The sequence below is a fragment of the Lagenorhynchus albirostris genome, chromosome X, assembly GCF_949774975.1.
Source record: "Lagenorhynchus albirostris chromosome X, mLagAlb1.1, whole genome shotgun sequence".
NCBI lineage: Eukaryota > Metazoa > Chordata > Mammalia > Artiodactyla > Delphinidae > Lagenorhynchus > Lagenorhynchus albirostris.
In genome coordinates, this window is record NC_083116.1 from 126,323,239 (window position 1) to 126,344,232 (window position 20,994).

A 20,994-nucleotide genomic window follows, 5' to 3' on the forward strand; every position below is an offset into this window, starting at 1 on the left:
GGAAATTGTGCTTAAAATGAAAATGCTGTGGTTGAGGAGATGCATTGATATTAACTCCCAATAAAATGTAGACAACAGATGGGCTTTGTGGCTATTGGGGTATTCGAGCCAATAGGACAGGGAACACTGTGTTTCAGCATGGGAGGGGGCGCAGAGTTTGCATTTGCTGGGCGGCTGAAGACAGTCTTTGCCGGATTCTTTTATTGTTGAGGTTGGACCATTTCATCTACAAAGGGAGCAAAAGGATTCTAACCAAGGTGTGCCATGAACAGAGCATCTCACAGATCGAATCCTCTATTTTCTTTTTAAACCCCCTGACATTTACTAAATAAAATATTTTATTTCCAATAAGTCAAAATCCACTGTAATCTGCTTTCTACCTACTCAGCCAACCTCCTCTCCTATTGTCTGTTCCAGCCCATCCATCTGATCTGCTGTTCCCTGAGCTTACGGCGTTCAGGGCTGTCTGGACCAATTCTGCTCTCCTTCCGAGATTATAAACCTGGAGATTCCTTCACAGCCCACTGTAAATCTCACCCTGTGTCTCACTCAGCTTTCCTCACTGGGGTACTCACAGTTGAGTTTAACCACTGGCTTCAGGATGTCCGTACTTTAGTTGCCGTCTTTGACTCCCACTTTCTTAAGTAGAAAATGGGTAAATGAAACTTGTGTCGTATACGGGATGGTTATGGGGGGCTGAATATGTCCAACACCAGAGCGAGTGCCTGCTATATAGATGTGGCCAGTCATGTCATCATGGTAATATTTATAGGTAATAATCAGGTCAGTGGCATATTACCCCACGGGTAACATTTTGTCAGCCACTAATGGGGGGCAAGCAGTAGTTGCCACGCCTGCTTTCGCAGGCCCAATCACCTTTGCATGGCCTTTGATGGAAGCCACCTCTGTGAGAATCAGGAGCTGGTCCAGTTGCTACTGTGAAACTTTGAAGCAGAGAGCAAACAGGAAGGCCGGTCTGCTGGACCACACACTCTAGTTGAGGAGCTAAGGCTTAGATCAAAGAAAACAGATGCTACAGCAGGAGAGGGTGTGATACATCTCTCAAGAGCTGTGCGGCACATGCAGCAGAGGCAGGCATCCAGAGGTCCCGCCCATCTGTCCAGGAAAAGGCAGACCTGGAGGGGAAGGAGGTGGAAGCTGGTCCGAGGTCAAGGTTCCCAGAGCAAGGGGCCGGACCCTCTGACCTGACACGAGGAGGCAGGAGGTCCTCAGACCTGGTGCAGGCGGTTGTCAGGATCTGGCCCTGACCTAGTCTCTTAGATTGGCGTCCATTCACTTCAGCCCTGAGTCTCTTTAGAAGGAACCCCACTGGTTCCCATCTCTGGGCTGTGAGCACAGAGCACTCAAGTTGGGGCCAGGATGTTCTCTGACAGACGTGGTCCTCGGAAGTCCCAGTGGGACCCAACCCCGCATGGACCAAAGAGCCTTCCGGGAAAAGACAATGAGGGTGACGTTCTCCAAAGCTGCCCTGGACCCTGTTGTCAGCTTTCCTGTGAAAATATACTCCTCAACGTTTGGCCCCTGCTTTTTCTTGCAGTTGTCACCCTGTTTATGACCGACAGCTCAGTCTGCCTAACCCCCCCTGTGAACTTTGAGTTTGTCACCAGGCCAAGAGCTCCTTTTCTGAAACACCAATTTGCCCGTAATGCCCTCTTTCTTGCACCCTTTTTACTAACACGTCATTTCCAGTAATTAAACCATGTCCACTGTTGGTCCAGCTTTGGCCTCTGCCCAATCTAATTATTTCTCTGATGTCAACCCTGCCAAAGATCATACTTAACCTCAGCCCAGGCTGTTCATATACTGCTCCAGCTTCAGCCCTTGTTTGTCGGACTGATGAACATTGATATGTAGAGAGAGATGAGGGCCCCCTGAAGATGTGTGGACCTTAATAAGGGGATGAGTAGGTTCATACCGCATTATCTAAAATGGCAGAGGTGTTCAGCAATTTGGGGGAGTTAAGACTGTAAAGGGGAAAGTTAGGGCCGTATGGTGCAGAGATTTCATAGCTAAAGCCTTACTGTGGGACTGAGACCTACAGCTGAGTGAGTTTTAGATAGGAGAGGGAAATTTCTAATCCTAAACAGTTGAGATCTACCCAGTGGTTTTGGGAATCCTGTATTATTAAGATACATTACTGTGACTGGAAGAGCAAATATCCATACAATGGAACGTGACAACGAAAAAGAATGAAGTATTGACATATATGACAATGTAGATGAAGCAAAAATAGTATATCATTTAACACAATGTAAAACATGATGAAATGAAAGAAGTCGGACACAGAAGACTACATATTGTATGATTCCGTTTATAACAAGTGTCCAGAGTAGGTAAATTTATAGAGAAAGAAAGTACGTTCGTGGTGGCCAGGACCTGGGTGGAAGGACTGCTAATGGGTAATGCTTTCTGTCAGGGGTGATGAGAAAGTTCAGAAATTAGTGGTGATGGTCGCACAACCTTTCTTCTGAAAACCAGTGAGTTATATAAGTAACTTTTGTGTTTGTGAATTATATATCAATAAACGTGTAATAAGTATTTTTCAAAAGATATATTATTGGTTCAATGTTCTTTTAACTGCAAACAAAGGTGATACTATTCTATTCATACCGATGTTCTTAAAAGCTTAGGCATTCATACATAGGAAATGGACTACTTTATCTCATACCCAACCTTGAACTTCAAAGAACAGGAGGCCACAGCATCTTAATTTTCGGATGACTGTTTCTGTTATCTGTTTCAACCACCCCAGCCTAGAACAATCTGATGTAAATATCACAGTCCAACCATCACCAAAATTTTAGTCATGTGGAATGACAAGTTTCAAGCAGAAATTCAAATACTGGGGATAATAAATCATAGTCCTACAAAGCTATATTCAAAACGATACACACAACCCTATCTTCATAGCAGCACTATTTACAATAGCCAAGACATGGAAGCAACCTAAGTGTCCATCAACAGATGAATGGATAAGGAAGATGTGGGACATGTATACAATGGAATACTACTCGGCCATAAAAAAGAAGAAAACAATGCCATTTGCAGCAACGTGGGTGGACCTAGAGATTGTCATACTAAGTGAAGTAAGTCAAAGGCAAATACCACAGGATATCACTTATATGTAGAATCTAAAATGTGACACAAATGAACTTATCTACAAGACAGAAACAGACTCACAGACATAGAGAACACACTTGTCGTTGCCAAGGGGGAGGGGTGTTGGGGATGGGAAGGATTGGGAGTTTGGGGTTAGGAGATGCAAACTATTGTATATAGAGAATGGATAAACAACAAGGTCTTACTGTAGAGCACAGGGAACTATATTCAATATCCTGTGATAAACCATACTGGAAAAGAATATGGAAAAGAATGTATATATTTATATAACTGAATCACTTTGCTGGACAGCAGAAATTAACACGTTGTAAATCAACTATACTTCAATAAAATAAATTTTAATAAATAAATCCTGGTCCTAGTATTTGGTACATGTTGAGTAACTGTCAAGCTGTGCGAAGTGGATTGTGTCTCACTTAGTTATCCCACTGACCTCATGCAGGAGATATTGTCCTTATGCTTTACAGACAGATACAGACTGAGGGACAGACATAGTAATTCCCTTGTCCAGAGTCACACATCCCAGTGAAAGGGAAAGAGGAGGTTTTTCCCATGGGATTTGACGTCCAGGCTCAAACACTTATTACTGAATTGGTTAAAATTGAAAGTCTCCAGGATGCCAACTTGTAAATTTACCACAGCCTCTTACTACGGAAGAACCGTCTAGCGGTCATTTTCCTGTTGGTCTGTATTCTGTTGCTCAGCACACCCGAGAGACGGCTCAGACACTTTTCCTTTTGAAACACCTTGAAATCTTCATTATTTTATATGTATTTGTATCATAAAGTCAAGGGCAAAAAATGATATCCTATTTTAGGAAGAGGGACATACATCAGGGTGGCAAAATCGGTCTTTCATTAATGCAAGTATTTCAAAATTATTACTACACACAGGTGTATGTAGATTTCAAATAGAAAATTCTTTAATGAGTCAATATTTCTTTTTCTTTTCGCAGAACAACGGTTCCCTGGTTTGGTGCCAAAATCACAAGCAGTGTTCTAAGGTACGTTCCCTACAACTATGTCAGTATTTTAAAGAACGCTTCGTTTTGTAACAACCGTAGAGTCACAGGACGTTGCCGAGCTAGTGCAGAGAGATCACATGTACTCTTCACTCATTTCCCACCAGCGGTTACCCTTTACGTATGTGTAGAACAATATCACAAGCAGAAGATCGCCTCGGTACAAGGCATGTATATAGTTCTATGAGATTTTATCGCATGTATGGATTTAGTCAGTGTGGCCACCACTGCAATCAAGATACATATATCAACATTGCTGTACACTACCTTATTTCTCTCTTTATTCTCTAGTTATTTCAATCAAAAGTATTTTTAAGGAGAAAACATCTTCTGATTACACGAGAAGATTTCATGCATTCTCCTTACACCTAAGTTGTTTTGTATGTGTTTATTGTGTTTGTGTGTGGGAATTGCTCATTCGCTAATCGGATTCTTTAAGCAGTCTCTTTTCTATCTTTGAGTATTTCTTGTTGCACACACATGCTCTAAAGTTATCATTATACTCATTCATATGTTTCATAGCATAGATTTCTTACCTCAGTCCCCAAACATCACCATCTTTAAATATATTTATATGTTTATAGAGAGAGTATATATGTATGTATATGCTTCAGCTCCAGTCTCAAAGTCGGTTTTATTCAGATTATATAAGTGAATAAAGTTGAAACTTGCTATCAATACTGCAGCACTTTGGGATTGTAATAGCGTTTGATGAGATTTCTTTCATGGTTACGACTATTAGACCGAAAATTGAAGCATTCCTTGATTTTACAACCAAAATTTCATCTGAGCAATACACAATAATATGAAACAGCATATTTATGAAGAACATTATTAGTTTGAAAGGTCTTTCAAACAAATTATCTCAAAGTAAACGGTTGTAGAATAATGTTCCTAAACCTAAAACTTCACTATAATGATACATTCTGACATTCATGCATGCGTTGTGTCATTTAATCCGCATGAGCGTTATTAAAAACAGAACAGAATTATTTATGTGAATGTGAAATTATTTGGTGGAAACAAACTTTGCTTAGTTCTGACTCTCTAGATCCTGGGCAGAAATGAAATGTCTGGTTTATGATCCTTTAACTCTTTTTATATAATATCATACATATTTGCTCTGATAAGATATTTTCTGGTTATCTGTTATATTCATTGTTCTTCAGTTGGTGTTTTGGGTAATTTGTTTATGTCATCACTGCAGGAGAGGATATATATGTGTGTGTGTGTGTGTGTGTGTGTGTGTGTGTGTGTGTGTGTGTGTATGAATGTATGGCTATGAGGCTGACTAAATTTCATAAGTAGTGTTTTTGTCCAGTTTTGTTAGTTGGGTATTACTTGAATAATAATTTGTTGTATCAGTATTATTTCTCATAAGCACCTCTTTTCTCCTTATGCCATCAAGAAATTAATTTTTTTTACACTTGAAATTTGAATGGGACACGTTCATTTAAACTGCTTTTAAAATATCCTAATTAAAGAACATTGCAGCCCTAGGGAATACAGATTGTTAAACCATGTTTTGTAATTGAATGATCAAGGCTGACCTGAGAGACTGAACTTGACAAGAAAAGAAATCAATTCCTTTTGCCTGAAAGCAGAAATGAATCAGTAAGTCATAGATAACTTCAACAGAAACTTTGAAATATATTACAAAGCCAACATAAATTTAAGGGTTGTCTTTAGTCTGAATACTTGGGGATGAATCTTACATGTTAATCAAAGTTTATGTCTTTTGGATATTATCACCATGGGATACGTTTGCAGATAATTACAGTTTGCACTTCTTCTGAGATTCATGAAGCATTGTGTAGCCTTTTCCTTTGCTTTTTAGGTTAATGAGGTGAAGGGTGAGCGGTGGTAACTCCATTTTACACATGGGGAAATTCAGGCACATACGTATTGGATAATGTCCTGGAATCACTCAGCAAATCAGTAGAGGTAAACTAAAGTTTGGAATGCCATCTCCTAGGCTGTGTTGTATAGAGACCAACAACTTGAAAAACCATTTTGAGCAAATACTCGGACAGAAGAGTAAAAACACCTCATCAAATCAAGAAATAATGCTGATGATATAACTTTCTGAATATATATTAAAAGATAAAGTTTACATAATATTTTATAGAAAGTACACACTTTCTAATTAGTTCTCGTTGTGTTTGCAAAGCCCATCACCTTCAGGATCCCTCCAGAAGGTGAGTTCTTCTTCCCATCTAACTGCCTGCCTTGTCCATCCTGCCATCATCTCTTGCCTGGACCCATCCAGGAGCATCCTCTTGGGTCTCCCAGCTTCTACTCGACCCACGTGGCTGCTGGAAAGACCCTTTAAACATATCAGCTGAATCTTGCTGCTGTCTGCCTCACACCTTTTAATATCTTCCTACCTCACTCAGTCTAAAACATGGGCCCTGTCTTGTCTGCCTGTGCTCTCTCTCCAACTTTCTCCTCTGCTTTACCCCCATCAAGCCTGCTTTTCCCTTCACCAGAAGGCTCCTTCCGCAGTCACCCAGCTCTCCACACCCCATTCATGTCTCAGCACAAATGCCACCTTCTCAGCCTTGCCCTCCCAGGTCACCTCCCACCCATTTACACACTTCCTCGGCCTTATTATACCCGCACGACATTATACAGTTGTTCCTTTATCTCTGAGAGTTTGTCTCCTTCACCAGAAAGTAAGCTCCGAGGGGCATCGACAGAGTTGTCTTTGTTCATTGTGTATTTTCAAGCCTAGAATGGAGTTTGGCACAGAGTAGTTGCTCACCAAATATTTGTGAATGAATCCATGAATGAAGTCCATACAGTACATTTTCTTCCTCCCCCAAAGTACGTCATTACTGTATTACCTTCAGGAAAAAGGTTATAATCCATTTTGTATCCATGTAACTTAGCATGGTTATTTATTATTAATTAGGAAAATCTTCCTCCTATAATGAAGCCAGTACTATGAAGTCAGGGGTCTTTGGCATCATTTAGCTCCTAGATGATGTAGAGCAGTGACTTACTGTCCTGCATGGTTTGAGGCCAGTGGTTCTCGAGCTGGAGCGATTCTGCTCCCAAGGGGACATTTGGCAATGGCGGGAGACGTTTTTGGTCGTCACTACTGGCATCTAGTGGGTGGAGGTCAGGAATGCTGACAAACTACAATGCACAGGACGCCCTCACAGTGAAGAAGCTCCAAGCTCAGTAGCGCCGAGGGAGGTTGAAGAACCCTGGTCTGTGCATTTTGCGCGTTATAAAGGAATTGAAGAACACACTCCTGTTCTCGGCAGTTTTACCTTATTATATGAAGGAAAATAAACATATAATTTACCGAGCATGTGGTATGCGCCAGGCACCTTTTCAGGGGCTCATTATATGTTAGGAATTCTAATGCTCATCATACACAATTTCTTTATTTTTATTCATTTATTCATCTATTTTTGGCTGCGTTGGGTCTTCGTTGCCGTGCACGGGCTTTCTCTAGTTGCGGCGAGCGGGGGCTACTCTTCGTTGCAGTGCGCGGGCTTCTCATTGCGGTGACTTCTCTTGTTGTGGAGCACGGGCTCTAGGCACGCAGGCTCAGTAGTTGTGGCTCGCGGGCTCTAGAGCACAGGCTCAGTAGTTGTGGCGCATGGACTTAGTTGCTCCGCGGCATGTGGGATCTTGCGGACCAGGGCTCAAACCCATGTCCCCTGCATTGGCAGGCGGATTCTTAACCACTGCACCACCAGGGAAGTCCACATCATATACAATTTCTGTTAAAGGCCAGATAGTAAATATTTCCATCTTTGTAGCCCATAAAGTCTCTGTGGCAACTACTCATGTGGCCACTGTAGCCTGAAATCAGTGCTAGATAGTCCCTAAACAAAGGACAGTGGCTGTGTTCCAATAAAGCTTTATGGTTGGACACTGGAATCTGAATTTCATGTAATGTTCATGTCATGAAATTTTATTATCTTTCCCAACCATTAAAAAATGTAAGAACCATTCTTTGCCTGCTGGCTGTACACAAACAAGTGCCCGGCTGGACTTGCCCATTTGCCAGAGTTTGCCGTTGCATTCACATATGCAAAATCAGTCAAAAACAGAAGAGTAAAGTTGCATTTGTCTCTCAGTACAAAGACATATCTTGGTGTATTCAAACTAAAAAATGGACAGTTTCTAGCCTCCTGTGTGGAACATTTTTGGTCAGCTTGAGAGGATTTGTTGAATGAGTGAATGAAGGAATGGTAAACAACAGTAAGAAAACATCAAATCACAATTAATTGTTGAAAATTCAGTGTTAAGACGCAATTATTAGAGCCAGTAAAAATTGTGGAGCGCTTCAAGATGGGCAAAATACGGCTGGATGTCCCCTCTTGCACCCTTGCAGGTTATCTGCGTTGCTCATCGTCTTTGAGCTATTTTGTTACTCTGTAAACGTAGAAAGCTGGTAATAATGCAGGTGTTTCTTGTCCACGGAAATGCAAATGGTTGTGTGCAGTGTAGTGCAGTTGATGCTTCCCCCATCGATAGACCATTTTGCATCTAGTTGTACATCCATTCTAGCATTTGTTTTTGTGTGAATATATTTATATTTCTTGGATTTCTCCTTTGAACCACATGTAACATACTACTGGTTCTTGCAGTATTTCATGAGTTAAATCTTGGACACTTGTTCATTTTATATTTGCGTGTGAGTCATGCATTTACTTTATAAAATAAGCATCCTTTGACCTTACGCTGCTCAGTTACCTTTCTAAGCATTGCATCCAAGAATGGCATTCTTGTTGACACGCACCCCTGTCTGGGAGCAGGCATGCTCATCCTTCTCCTTTTGGGTGTTATAACTCACTCACCCGACTTTTGTTTCCCATTTGGTTGTGAGGATTTGAGTTGAAAAGCAGTAATTTAGGGCTCAATCTTGGTGCGGTGGCATGTTGCTTTGATCTCAGTGGGAGTTCGGTTCTTAGAAGGGCTCTAACTCCAGATTCTTAGTGATTTTGCAGGTTTATTCAGAGCCAGATTTCGAGGTGAGGAAGATTGGTTTTGCTTGCATGAACATCTGGGCAGTTTCATTTGACATCTCTGAAACTTATCGGATAAAGGTCAAACCCCAGAAACATAACTGAATGTGACTGTTGAAGGTTTTTGGGTTGTGTTAGATGCCTTCTGTGATTTATGTGGTAATGACTTTAAATCCATAGAGCCCCAGGAAAATACATCTTAAGGAGGAAAATGAAAACTCAGGCACCCATGGAAATGCGCTATGTCCAAACACGCAAAGAACCAAAGTTGAACAGTTATTTTTTTGTAATATTCTAGTGTACAACAGTTTGAAAGTTCAGTTGTTTTATATCCTTTCAAACATTTAAAGCCTATTGTAATACTTACTGACATTCATACAGTTTTCCCTGACTTTGTGTAATCGACTTCAAGGACAAAGTTGACGTATACTGAGCGTCTCTTGTCCAACATATTGATATCTTTTGGGAGGTACCAGTTATTCCATAGGCAAAGCCACCATTGACATTGATTGTCAAGAGAAGTTGTAGGACTGTGCCACTGGAGGAGTAGAAGACTTCTCCAGTGTTCAAATTAATTCCCTTTATTTTGGATACCAATGTTATTATGTCCATAAGTAATGATCATGATGTTATTTCTAAGTAAATGGGATGTGATAATCTAGGAAGAGAGAAATATTGTATTTCCTTAAACCAGTGGAATGAAAATGTGTATGGAATGCGTATGAAAAGAAATGGTGAGGCGTGTGAAAGTTTGGCTACTGTTCTTTTGAAATACCAGTCTGTACATGCATTATGGTACTAGCATGATGAATAAAAATTGTCAAATGCACATTTGTTAGACTATCCTATAACATCATGCCAGTAAATGGCATAATTTTAAGTACCCCAAAGACCATGATGTGCTTCTGTGCTAACCAAGAGATGAAGTCTCTCCTCTGGGACACCTGAGCTCTTGGATTTCCGGGTCTCCATGCAGCTGGAAAGTCACATCCTCAGCAGCCTTGAGTTAGGGGTCCATGTGTAGCTACATTCTCAAGTACTCCATCCAGTGTCACTGTAGGGGAACATTCAAGTCGGTATCATCTCTGAGGTGAAGGCAGAAATGGAGAAAAAAAGAAAGAACAAAGTGAGAGAATGGGGAACAACAGATAAAAACAAAAAGAACGTACAAATGGGGGAGCTAAATGAGTCCCCAGTTTCAGAACTTCCTTTCTGGAGTGGTGAGTGCCGAGGTTTCTGAGAATCAGCGAAGGCTCCCAGCAGCGTCCCTGCTAGGGCTCAGGCAGGTGGATCGGTGAGTTGATGGTTTTAACAATGAGAGATTTGCCATCTGTCACCGCCTCCTGGAATGCAAGCTCACAGCCCTAATTGGAGCCTTCAGCATGGAAGGCAGCCTGAGCTGGTGTCACTGACTTGCTTTCCCTCACACCGTCATTCTTATGGTAAGTGTTTTCTGCCCCCACGCTGGGAACTTTTATCAAACATATTAGTGTGCTTTGGGGCGATCATTAGCCATCAGTAGCTGGAACATTCCAGGGTGTTTTTAGCCTGGAAACTAGCCTGTGTGCTGCAGTAACTTGCAAAACTTGGCCAGGCTCATAGCACCATCAATATTTAAGGAAAAGAACAGGTTCTTATTTGGATTTAAATCCAACATGTGACGTGTTAATAGCCCAGCGTGTTTCTGATTTTCCATATCGGTTTTTATGGATGTGAAAGACTTCCACCTGCTGTAAACTTCAAAGCAAAGACATGTGGAGGGGAAAAAGCACCTCTATGTAAGTCTTTATCCTCACCCCTTCCTCAGCTCTTCCTATCAATTTCTCCTTCCATCTGATGAAAGAAGATGCAAACGAAATCTCTTATTTGGTTCATGACTGAGGAAGGGTTCCCTGAAAGCTGGCTTTAGAAAGGGAATGCATTTTGAACATATGAAACACGTATACGTCAGGATGCATCACATGGTGATAATGGTCTGACAAATGTTTTGAAGTTGTATTCATCAGAAGGCACACAGAGGAGCCGGGATGAGCTCCGATTGCTTGAAGATGCTGGGTTTGAGCTGGCAACTGGCAAAGAGGACCAGTGTCGATTGAAGGATGGGCATGGTTATGTTTCAGAAAGAAGATAGACTTGGACTTCAGTAAGCTGGGGAGGGCAGAATTTGTGGGCACTGAATACGTCATTGTGCTGAGTTGCCCTGCCTTCTCCAAGAAGTAGTCTCCCCTGAGGTGAAAACTCTCACTTGAATTTAGGGGTGGGGGGTCAGCATTTGCTTTTCTGTGTTCATGATTGTGACCCCATCCTGTAGGTGGTCCTTGACATGGGGGTCAAGTTGTTCTACCTAATCATACACAGGAGTTCCTCTTAGAAGCCTAATATGTGTTGGTACATGGTCTGTCTTGGAAACACTATTGCTCAATGTTTGTAAAAGAGCAGTTGTTATAGGGAAATAAATCTAGGTATTAATTTCAACTCTGTTTTTACTAGCTGACACTCTCTTTACTAGGAGATGCTCTTGTGTCTAATTTGCCTAAAGAAGGAATATAGGCTAATTATTTGAAAAATTAATTTTCCTTTCTCAAGATTTCTCACTTTTGATCTATTTGATGTGGAAGAACTTCCTTCATCCTATAAATAATCACATTCAATTACCTTAGTATATTTGTTTTCTAATCTTTGGGGTCATAGGACTTTCTGTAAGATTCATTGCTCAAAGCATGATGTTCTTTGGGTGATGTTGTTACTGAACCAAACTTGGGTCTGATTGCTCGTGCAGTAAACCCAATCTACTGACACTGGGTTGTGGTGAAGGGAAGTGTAGTGTTGATTGCAAGGCCAAGAAAGGAGTATGGGTGGCTCGTGCTCAAAAGACCCAAACTCCCTGATGGCTTTCAGGGAAACGTTTTTAATGGCTCGGTGAGGAGAAGGGTTGCAGGTGTATGATCAGCTTGTGGACATAATTTTGATTGGTTGGTGGTGAGGTAACCTGGTGGTATTTTGGGAGTCAACCTCATCAACCTTCTGGTTCCAGCTGGTCTGGGGTCTACGTGCTTGTGGTCAACATGAAGTTAACTTCTTCCACCTGGTGGGGGTTTCAGTATCTCCAAAACAGCCCAAGGACATGGCTCAGAATATTATCTATAGCCCTTGGGAAGGAAACAAACGTCCTTGATTTTGTTTAATGGCTAAACTATTATTTTGTCTTGCTTGACTGTTTTCCTTTGTTTCTGCATTTTTCACTTCTCAGATTAAATTTGTTTTTTGGAACTCAGGGAAAGCCTAGGAGGCTAAAGTTTTTCTACAAACAAGAGGAATGCAGAGGACATGGGGGGGACGGTCTGTCCTGGGAAGGTCCCATAGGGTGCTGCTTGGTTATAATATGAAGTGTGTGTGTGTGTGTGTGTGTGTTGTGTGTGTGTGTGTGTGTATATATGTTTAATGGCTAAGCTGGGCATTTGTTCTAAACTCTTTTTCAGCCTAAAATTACCATAGCTGTGCATGGGATCTACCATTGAGTTTGTACCTTTTGTTTTCTTCTGGGTTGGAAGAGAAAATTTTTCCTAAGGAGGATCTTTATCAAGTACTCCCTTCATCTTCTTTGATGAGTGTCTAGGCAGAGTTAGGATGACGTTTTTATTCAAACAGTCATCCTCATTAGGACCTGTAATTTTTGCTGTGGATGTCAGAGCTAACAGCAGTTCTGCTGGCTGTGAAATGACAGTGACGTATCAACGAGCCGCTGGTCTCCTGGTACTTGCCAAGAACTAGAATATCAAACCTTTGGGATCCTTGCAGTACCAAAAGGCACCAGAGAGAAACAGTATTTATACATGCCTGATAGATATACAGTTTCCAGATGCTGTACAATCCATGCTTCCATGACAGGACTGACTATGTCCTTTCACAATCTCAAAATTGTCCTTTGACAAATGACATTTACTGAATCCCATGTGGCTGCAATGCAGCACGTGTAATATTCTCAGAAACTGTCTCACAAACCCAGTCACCAAGGCCACTCTGAGAAACTTGCCAAGGACAGCGGTCTGTCATTCCATGCCATCTTTAGGAGAAGACTTGGGAAAGCATTCATCGTGTTCACTTTATCAGTACTAATTATGCGTCCCTTAGAAACTGGTAGATATTTTAGCCTGTGGACACTGTGTTTTCCCCTTAGAACTGACTGTTAGAAAGCTGAATGGTAAATAAAATCACCTCCTTTAACAAGGTTACTGAAATTTATCCCGTGTATGTGGGAACTAGCTCTATCCCTGACTCCAGTTTTTCTTCTCCTTTATCTTGTTTTTATCACACACGTGAGATTTGTTTTCTAGCTGTATCCTGTGGATCTCTGTAAATTATCTTGAATCCTTTTAGGAGTGAGAAAGGCAATAGATAAATCCATAAATCCCTAAAATAACAAATAACTAGAGAAATGCCCCATCGTGGCTGACACTTGCCTGGTACGTTGTTTAGTTTCCTGAACCATTTTATCCACAGTTTCATGGTTCACTGAGGTGAAATGACAAGACATCTATATTCCTAGCAGAGCTCTTTCAGCCGGTGCTGACAACTAGGGCTTCATGCCTTGGAAAGGAGCGAAGGTGGCCACTTGTCAGTTAGGTAATGGCTGTGCCTGGGCAAAAGAGAGAAGAAAATGCAGTTGAAGTTGTGAAACCGGGGGGTGCGTGTGGACGTGTTCTGAGGGGGAATGAGGTAAGTGGAACAAAGGTGAAAAGCTTTTGTTTGTGAGCGCCTTTCGAGCCAAAGGGGTTTGGCCCTGTCTTCACAGATCTTAAGTCATAAATAGCAGAGGTCAAAGAATAGTCTTTAAAACCACACAATAAAGAAAGAACTTCTCTCAACTGGGTCTTTTCAGAGCAGAGCTACCAATGTGGGTGAGTTCATTTTCCATTCGCATGGGGGAGGCAGTGACTTAAAGTGTGCACTTTGTAAAGATGGCCCTCCCTCCCTCCCTCCCTTCCTCTTTTCTTTCCTTCTTTCTCTCTATTATAGTATCTATTAGAGTAGCAAATGTTGATGTCTATGAAGAACCTTCCCAATCTGCCTTAGGTTGTGGGAGTTCCTCTTGAAAATTTTAGGCATAGAGTAATAGAAGTGGATGAACTGGGCATTTCACCTTCTTGAGCTACAGCAGAAATCCCACTCGGGCTACAGCGTGTGCATCTCCATGTGCTTTTCCTCACGCCAGTAGCTCAGTTCACATGGGTGTTGATGTATATTCGTGTTGGAAGACAGGTTGCGGTAAGGCAGAGCTGAAGGGGAGACGTGTGCTGGTGGTCAGAAAACTGGGATCACGTGGCATTGCCTTATTAAACACCGGGCGTTCTAAGTAATTACAAGTGACGGATGCTGCGTCAGATTCCGCATACGGAATGAGAACCGTGGAAGCTGCCTGGGCCAGGACGGGCCTTGCGCTGTGCAAGCGGAGGTCACCGGGTGTTCGGCCGCCTGCAGATGTGGCCGGTTCAGCCTTTCGTAGACGTTTCTCACGTGCCTTGGTGGCAGCTTTGTGGAGAGGGGCCGGGGAGCTGCCCGCTCTTCCTCCGGACGGGATGCAGCTCTTTTGGAGTCCATCTGCTGATGAAGGTGGGGCTCTGGAGGGCTGGGCGCCTCTGGGTTCTCACAGCTGCAAGGTTGAACTTGGGCGGTTGCAGATGAATGAGCCGCCTTTCCCAAGAGAAGCTGCATAATGGCTTCGGGACTATTAAGCTGTGAAGATTCGTGCGCGGGCGTTTGGGAGTGTGTGTTCAGCATCTTTTCCTTGGGGAGCGAGGGGGGCATGTGCGTTTTTGGCTTTTTACATCCAACTGTATGCACATTTTCCCTTTTTGTATGAGGAAATAATGCCTGCACTAAGGGTAAACCCTCCCCTCCTCCTAAATCCTTCCACAAAAAGATACTTATTAAGGCTGGCATTCTGAAGAACTAAATGCTTCTTTAACTTTGCTTTATCTGCTTCAATGAGCACAGTGTACCGAGTCCGGGGAATTCACATTATGGCCGCGAGCCGCCCTCCCTATTCTCTGGGGCTCTCTGGGCACAGAAATAATCCCTTCCTAGAAGCTTTTGAGAAAGGAACTGAACTATGCGGGCTAATCAACTGTAAATCTTGGCCATCCCCAAAGTATTGCATGAAGTTGCATCGCAAAGTGTTCCGATCACCAGGAAGCCTAATTTCAGGACCTAGGGCAAATTTGCAGCAAACATGTTGATGTGCTGTGTTTTAAAACTCTGGAATGCGGCTCCTTTCTGCAGCCATCCTCCGCTTTTGTTGTTTGCATCCTGTGTGTGTTTATTTCGTTTCTTTGTCGTTTGGAGACAAAAAGACAATGAAACTCCTTAGAACTTTTGTTTTCCAACTGGTAATGGAGAATATTATAAGGAGAAGTGAACTCTGATGGAACGTTGAATTACAAACGCTCGGAGGCTTTTCTAGATGACTTCTAAATCATTTTCTGCTCAGTCAGGGGACAGTATTGGGGAGGAAAAAAATAACCTAGGTTGGGAGAGTCACATCTGCCGGCCTCTGTGAGCCACCGTGCTGCAGTCCGCCGTGTCATCACAGTAGCTGTCATTCTGCTGAGAGGTTGTGTCTTGCTCAGGACGAACGCAAAGCTAGGTCGCCTGCATTCTCCTTGGACCTAAGATAGTATCAACAGTGCATTTATAGTAACATAAATCAAGCCTTAAGACGCTTAATGTATCGAGGTGAAGGCTGTCTTTCTGAATCACTGAAATCTAATGGAAATGGGACAGTGGCATTTGTTCTCTTTTGGAAGGCAGAATGAGAACTTCATTTTTGGCCAGTGAAATGTCCCTTCTTTACCTGCCTCATTCTTCCCGATATTCCTCCGTCTGTACGTGCACAGACCACTGCCATTATTTCTATCCTGAGATGTGGATTCAGCTCCATACCGATCATTTCTGATTTACGGTCCTTTAAAAACCCTTTAAGTTGCCGTGTCCTCATTGAGACACATTTCTTCTGCCCTTTGCATGAGAGGTGGTGAGCGTCACGTGGAGAGTCTGGTCTTTGGGCTCCAGGGCTGAGGGTGTGACTTACAAGCTCTGTGACCTGGACCAAGTTGCCTCTTTGCCTTCTCCAAACCTGTCCCTCACCCTGGATTCTCTATAGTAATTAAAAACATGGATATTCACTCCATCACTCAACCTAAAAACTCACAGTTCTCCTTGGTGCCAGCCCCTCCTTTACCTTTATACCCATCCTTCCGCAAAGTTCTTCAGTTTCATGCCTCAAGCTAATTTGCCCTCCTCTCTGCTGTAACTCACACATGTATTGTCCTTGAAATATACTTGTCTCATGGCCTCTATTTTCTCCGTCTTTCTACTATTTTATGCCTCCCAACTTCTTAGAGCAATGCTTCTCAAACATTAGCATGCTTAAGCATCTCCTGGTGAGCTTACTCGAGTACAGATTCCTGGGTCCCACCTCCAAAGACTCTGATTCAGTAGGTCTGGGTTGGGGTTTGAGATTCTGTGTTTCTAAGAGACTTCCAGTGGATTCTGGCATTGCTGGTCCAGGGTAGCTGCAAGTTTCTCACCATTAAGTCTGATGATAGCTGTAGGTACTTTTGTAGATAGTCTGTATCGAGTTGAGAAAGTTTCCCTCTATTCCTGATTTACTGAAAGTCTTTATCATGAATGAGCGTCAGATTTTGTTAAATGATTTTCCTGCATCTATTAATATAATCATGTGATATTTCTCTTTTAGCCTCTTATCGTTATGGATTACATTAATTGATGTTTGAATGTTGAACCGGCATTGCATTCAATGCTGGGATAAATCCCTGTTGGTCAGATGTTGTGAATTCTTTTTATACAGTTTTGGATTTGGTTTGCTAATATTTTCTTGAGGATTTCTGCATCTGTGTTCATGAGAGATAATTTTCTACGGCTTTCTTGTAATGTCTTTGTCTGGTGTGGGTATTAGGGTCACGTTGGCCTCATAGAATGAGTGAGGAATTAATCCCTCTGCTGCTATCCTCTGAAAGAGACTGTAGAGAATTAGTATAATTCCTTCCTTAAATGTTTGGTAGAAGTCACCAGTGATCCCGTGTGGGCCTGGTGCTTTCTGTTTTTGAAGGTTATTAATTATTGATTCAATGTCTTAACATAGATATAAGCATATTCAGATCATTGCTTCATGTGTGAGTTTTGGCAGGTTGTATCTTTTAAGGAATTAGTCGATTTCATCTAGGTTATTGAATTTTGGGGCATAGAGTTGTTCATAGTATTCCTTTATTATACTCTAAATTGCCATGTGATCCATAGTGATGTCCCCTCTTTCATTTCTGATATTAGTAATTTGTGTCCTCTCTCTTTTTCTTTGTTAGCCTGACTGGAGGCTTAATGATTTTATTGATCTTTTTAAAGAAACAGCTTTTGGTTTTGTTGATTTTCTTTATGGATTTCCTGTTTTTAATTTCATTTATTTCTGTTCTAATTCTTTTTTCTTCTCCTCACTTTGGATTTAATTTGTTCTTTCTTTTCTAGTTTTGTAAATCGGAAACTTAGCGTATTGATTTCAGATCTTTCTTTTCTAATATAACAGTCAATGCTATATGTTTTTCTTTAAGTACTGATTCCCCTACATGCCACAGGTTTTGAAAAGTTGTGTTTTTATGTTCATTTAGTTGAAAATAATTTTGAATTACTTTTGAGATTTCTTCTTTGACCCATGTGTTATTTAGAAATGTGTTGTTTAATCTCCATATGTTTGGGGGTTTTCCAGTGATCTTTCTGTTATTAATTTCTAGTTTTCATTCCATTGTGATCTGGGAGCAGACATTGTATGATATCTCTTCTTTTAAATTTGTTATAGTGTATTTTATGGCCCAGAATGTGGCCTGTCTTCATGAGTATTCCATGTGAGCTTGAGAAAAATGTGTATTCTGCTGTTGTTGGATGAAGTAGTCTATAGATGTCAATGATATACAGTTGACTGTTGGTACTGTTGAGTTCAACCATATCTTCACTGATTTTCTGCCTGCTGGATCTGTACATTGCTGAGAGAGGGGTGTTGAAGTCTCCAGCTATGATAGGGATTGCACCTATTTCTCCTTGTGGTTCTGTTTGGGCTTGTCTCATGGAGTTTGTTAAGAACCGTTATGTCTTCTTGGAGAATTGATCCCTTTATCATTATGTAATGTTCTTTTTTTATCCCTGATAATTTTCTTTACTTTGAAGTCTGCTCTGTCTGAAATTAATATAGCTACTCATGCTTTCTTATGATTAGTATTAGCATATGTTTAATCTATATGTGACTGTATATTTAAGGCACACTTCTTATAGACAACATATAGTTGGGTCTGGTTTTTTGATTCATTCTGACAATCAATGTCTTTTAATTGGTACCTTTAGACTATTGACATTCAAAGTGATTATTGATTTAGTTGGGTTAATATCTATCATTTGATACTATTTTGTTTGTTGCTGTTGTTCTTTGTTCCTACTTTTCGTGTTTTTTTAAAATTGAAGTCTAGATGATTTACAGTGATTCAGGTGTATAGCAAAGTCGTTCAGTTTTGTAGATAGATAGAGATAGAGATATTCTTTTTCAGATTTTTTTCTGTTGTAGGTTATTACAAGATACTGAATATAGCTCCCTGTGCTATACTTAGGTCCTTGTTGTTTACCTGTTTTACATGTACTAGCATGTATCTCTTAATCCCAAACTCCTAATTTATCCTTCCCACCCCTTCCCCTTTGGTAACCATAAGTTTGTTTTCTATGTCTGTGAGTTTATTTCTGTTTTGTAAATTTGTGTTATTTTTTTTAGATTCTACAGTTAAGTGGTATCTTGATATTTGTATACTCTGACTTCACTTAGTATGATAATCTCTAGGTCCATCCATGTTGCTGCAAAGCATTATTTCGTTATTCTTTTATGACTGATATTCCACTGTGTATATATACCACATCTTCTTTATCCATTTATCTGTCAGTGGGCACTTAGGTTGCTTCCATGTCCTGGCTATTGTGAATAGTGCTGAAATGAACATTGGGGTGCATGTATCTTTTCGAATTATGTTTTTTTCCAGGTATATGCCCAGGAGTGGGATTGCTGGGTCATATGGTAATTCTGTTTTTAGTTTTTTGAGGGACTTCCATACTGTTCTCCATAGTGGCTGTATCAATTTACATTCCCACCAACAGTGTAGGAGGGTTCCTTTTTCCCCACGCCCTCTCCAGCATTTGGTGTTTGTAGATTTTTTGATGATAGCCATTCTGACCAGTGTGAGGTGGTACCTAATTGTGGTTTTGATTTGCATTTCTTTAATAATTAGGGATGTTGAGCATCTTTTCGTGTGCCTGTTGGCCATGTGTATGTCTTCTTTGGAGAAATGTCTATTTAAGTCTTCTGCCCATTTTTTGATTGGGTTTTTTTTTTTTTTAATTGAGCTGTGTAAGCTGTTTGTATATTTTGGAAATTAAGCCCTTGTCTGTCACATTGTTTGCAAATATTTTCTCCCATTCTGTGGGTTGTCTTTTCATTTTGTTTATGGTTTCCTTTGCTGGGCAAAAGCTTTTAAGTTTCATTAGGGCTCACTTGTTTATTTTTGCTTTCTTTCCATTGCTCTAGGAGAAGGATCCAAAAAAATATTGCTGTGATTCATGTCAAAGAGTGTTCTGCCTATGTGTTCCTCTAGGAGTTTTATAATATCCAATCTTACATTTAGGCCTTTAATCCATTTTGAGTTTATTTTTGTATATGGTGTTAGAGAACATTCTAATTTCATTCTTTTACATGTAGCTGTCCAGTTTTCCCAGCACCACTTATCGAAGAGACTGTCTTTTCTCTGTTGTATGTTCTTGCCTCCTTTGTCATAGATTAATTGACCACAGATGCGTGGGTTTATTTCTGAGCTGTCTATCCTGTTCCATTGATCTATGCGTCTGTTTTTGTGCCGGTACCGTACTGTTTTGATGACTGTAGCTTTGTAGTATATTCTGAAGTCAGGGAGTGTGATTCCTCCAGCTTGATTCTTCTTTCTCAAGATTATTTTGGCTCTTCGGGGTCTTTTATGTTTTCACACAAATTTTCAAATATTTTGTTCTCGTTCTGTGAAAAATGCCATTGGTAATTTGATAGGAATTGCACTGAATCTGTAGATTGCCTTGGGTAGTATGGTCATTTAAATAATATTGGTTCTTCCAGTCCAAGAACATGGTGTATCTTTCCATTTGTTTGTGTCAATTTCACTTTCTTTCATCAGCATCTTATAGTTTTTGGAGTATAGGTCTTTTGCCTCCTTAGGTAGGGTTATTCCTAGGTACTTTATTCTTTTTGACGCAATGGTAAGTGGGATTGTTTCCTTAATTTCTCTTTCTGATAGTTCATTGTTAATGTTCAGAAATGCAACAGATTTCTGTATATTAATTTTGTATCCTGCAGCTTTACCAAATTCATTGATGAGCTCTGGTAGTTTTCTGGTGGCGTCTTTAGGATTTTCTATGTAAAGTATCATGTCATCTGCAAACTGTGACAGTTTTATTTCTTTCTTTCCAGTTTGGATTCCTTTTATTCCTTTTTCTTCTCTGATTGCTGTGACTAAGACTTTCAAATCTATGTTGAATAAAAGTGCTGAGAGTGGGCATCCTTGTCTTGTTCCTGATCTTAGAGGAATTCTTTCAGTTTTTCAGTATTGAGTATGATGTTAACTGTGGGTTTGTCATATATGGCCTTTATTATGTTGAGGTGTGTTCCCTCTATGCCCACTTTCTGGAGAGTATTTATCATAAACGAATGGGGAATTTTATCAAATGCTTTTTCTGCATCTATTGAGATAATCATATGGT

At 40.8% G+C, this 20,994-nt stretch overlaps 1 protein-coding gene across 1 annotated transcript in view; it reads left to right on the forward strand.

The window, feature by feature from the left end:
• The window catches only part of ANOS1 (anosmin 1), a 188,470-nt gene that overhangs the window by 33,308 nt on the left and 134,168 nt on the right, over window positions 1–20,994 (forward strand). The window contains exon 2 of the mRNA XM_060137589.1: window positions 4,097–4,144. Coding sequence (XP_059993572.1) covers window positions 4,097–4,144 — 48 coding nt within the window. The remainder of the gene's footprint in view (window positions 1–4,096; window positions 4,145–20,994) is intronic.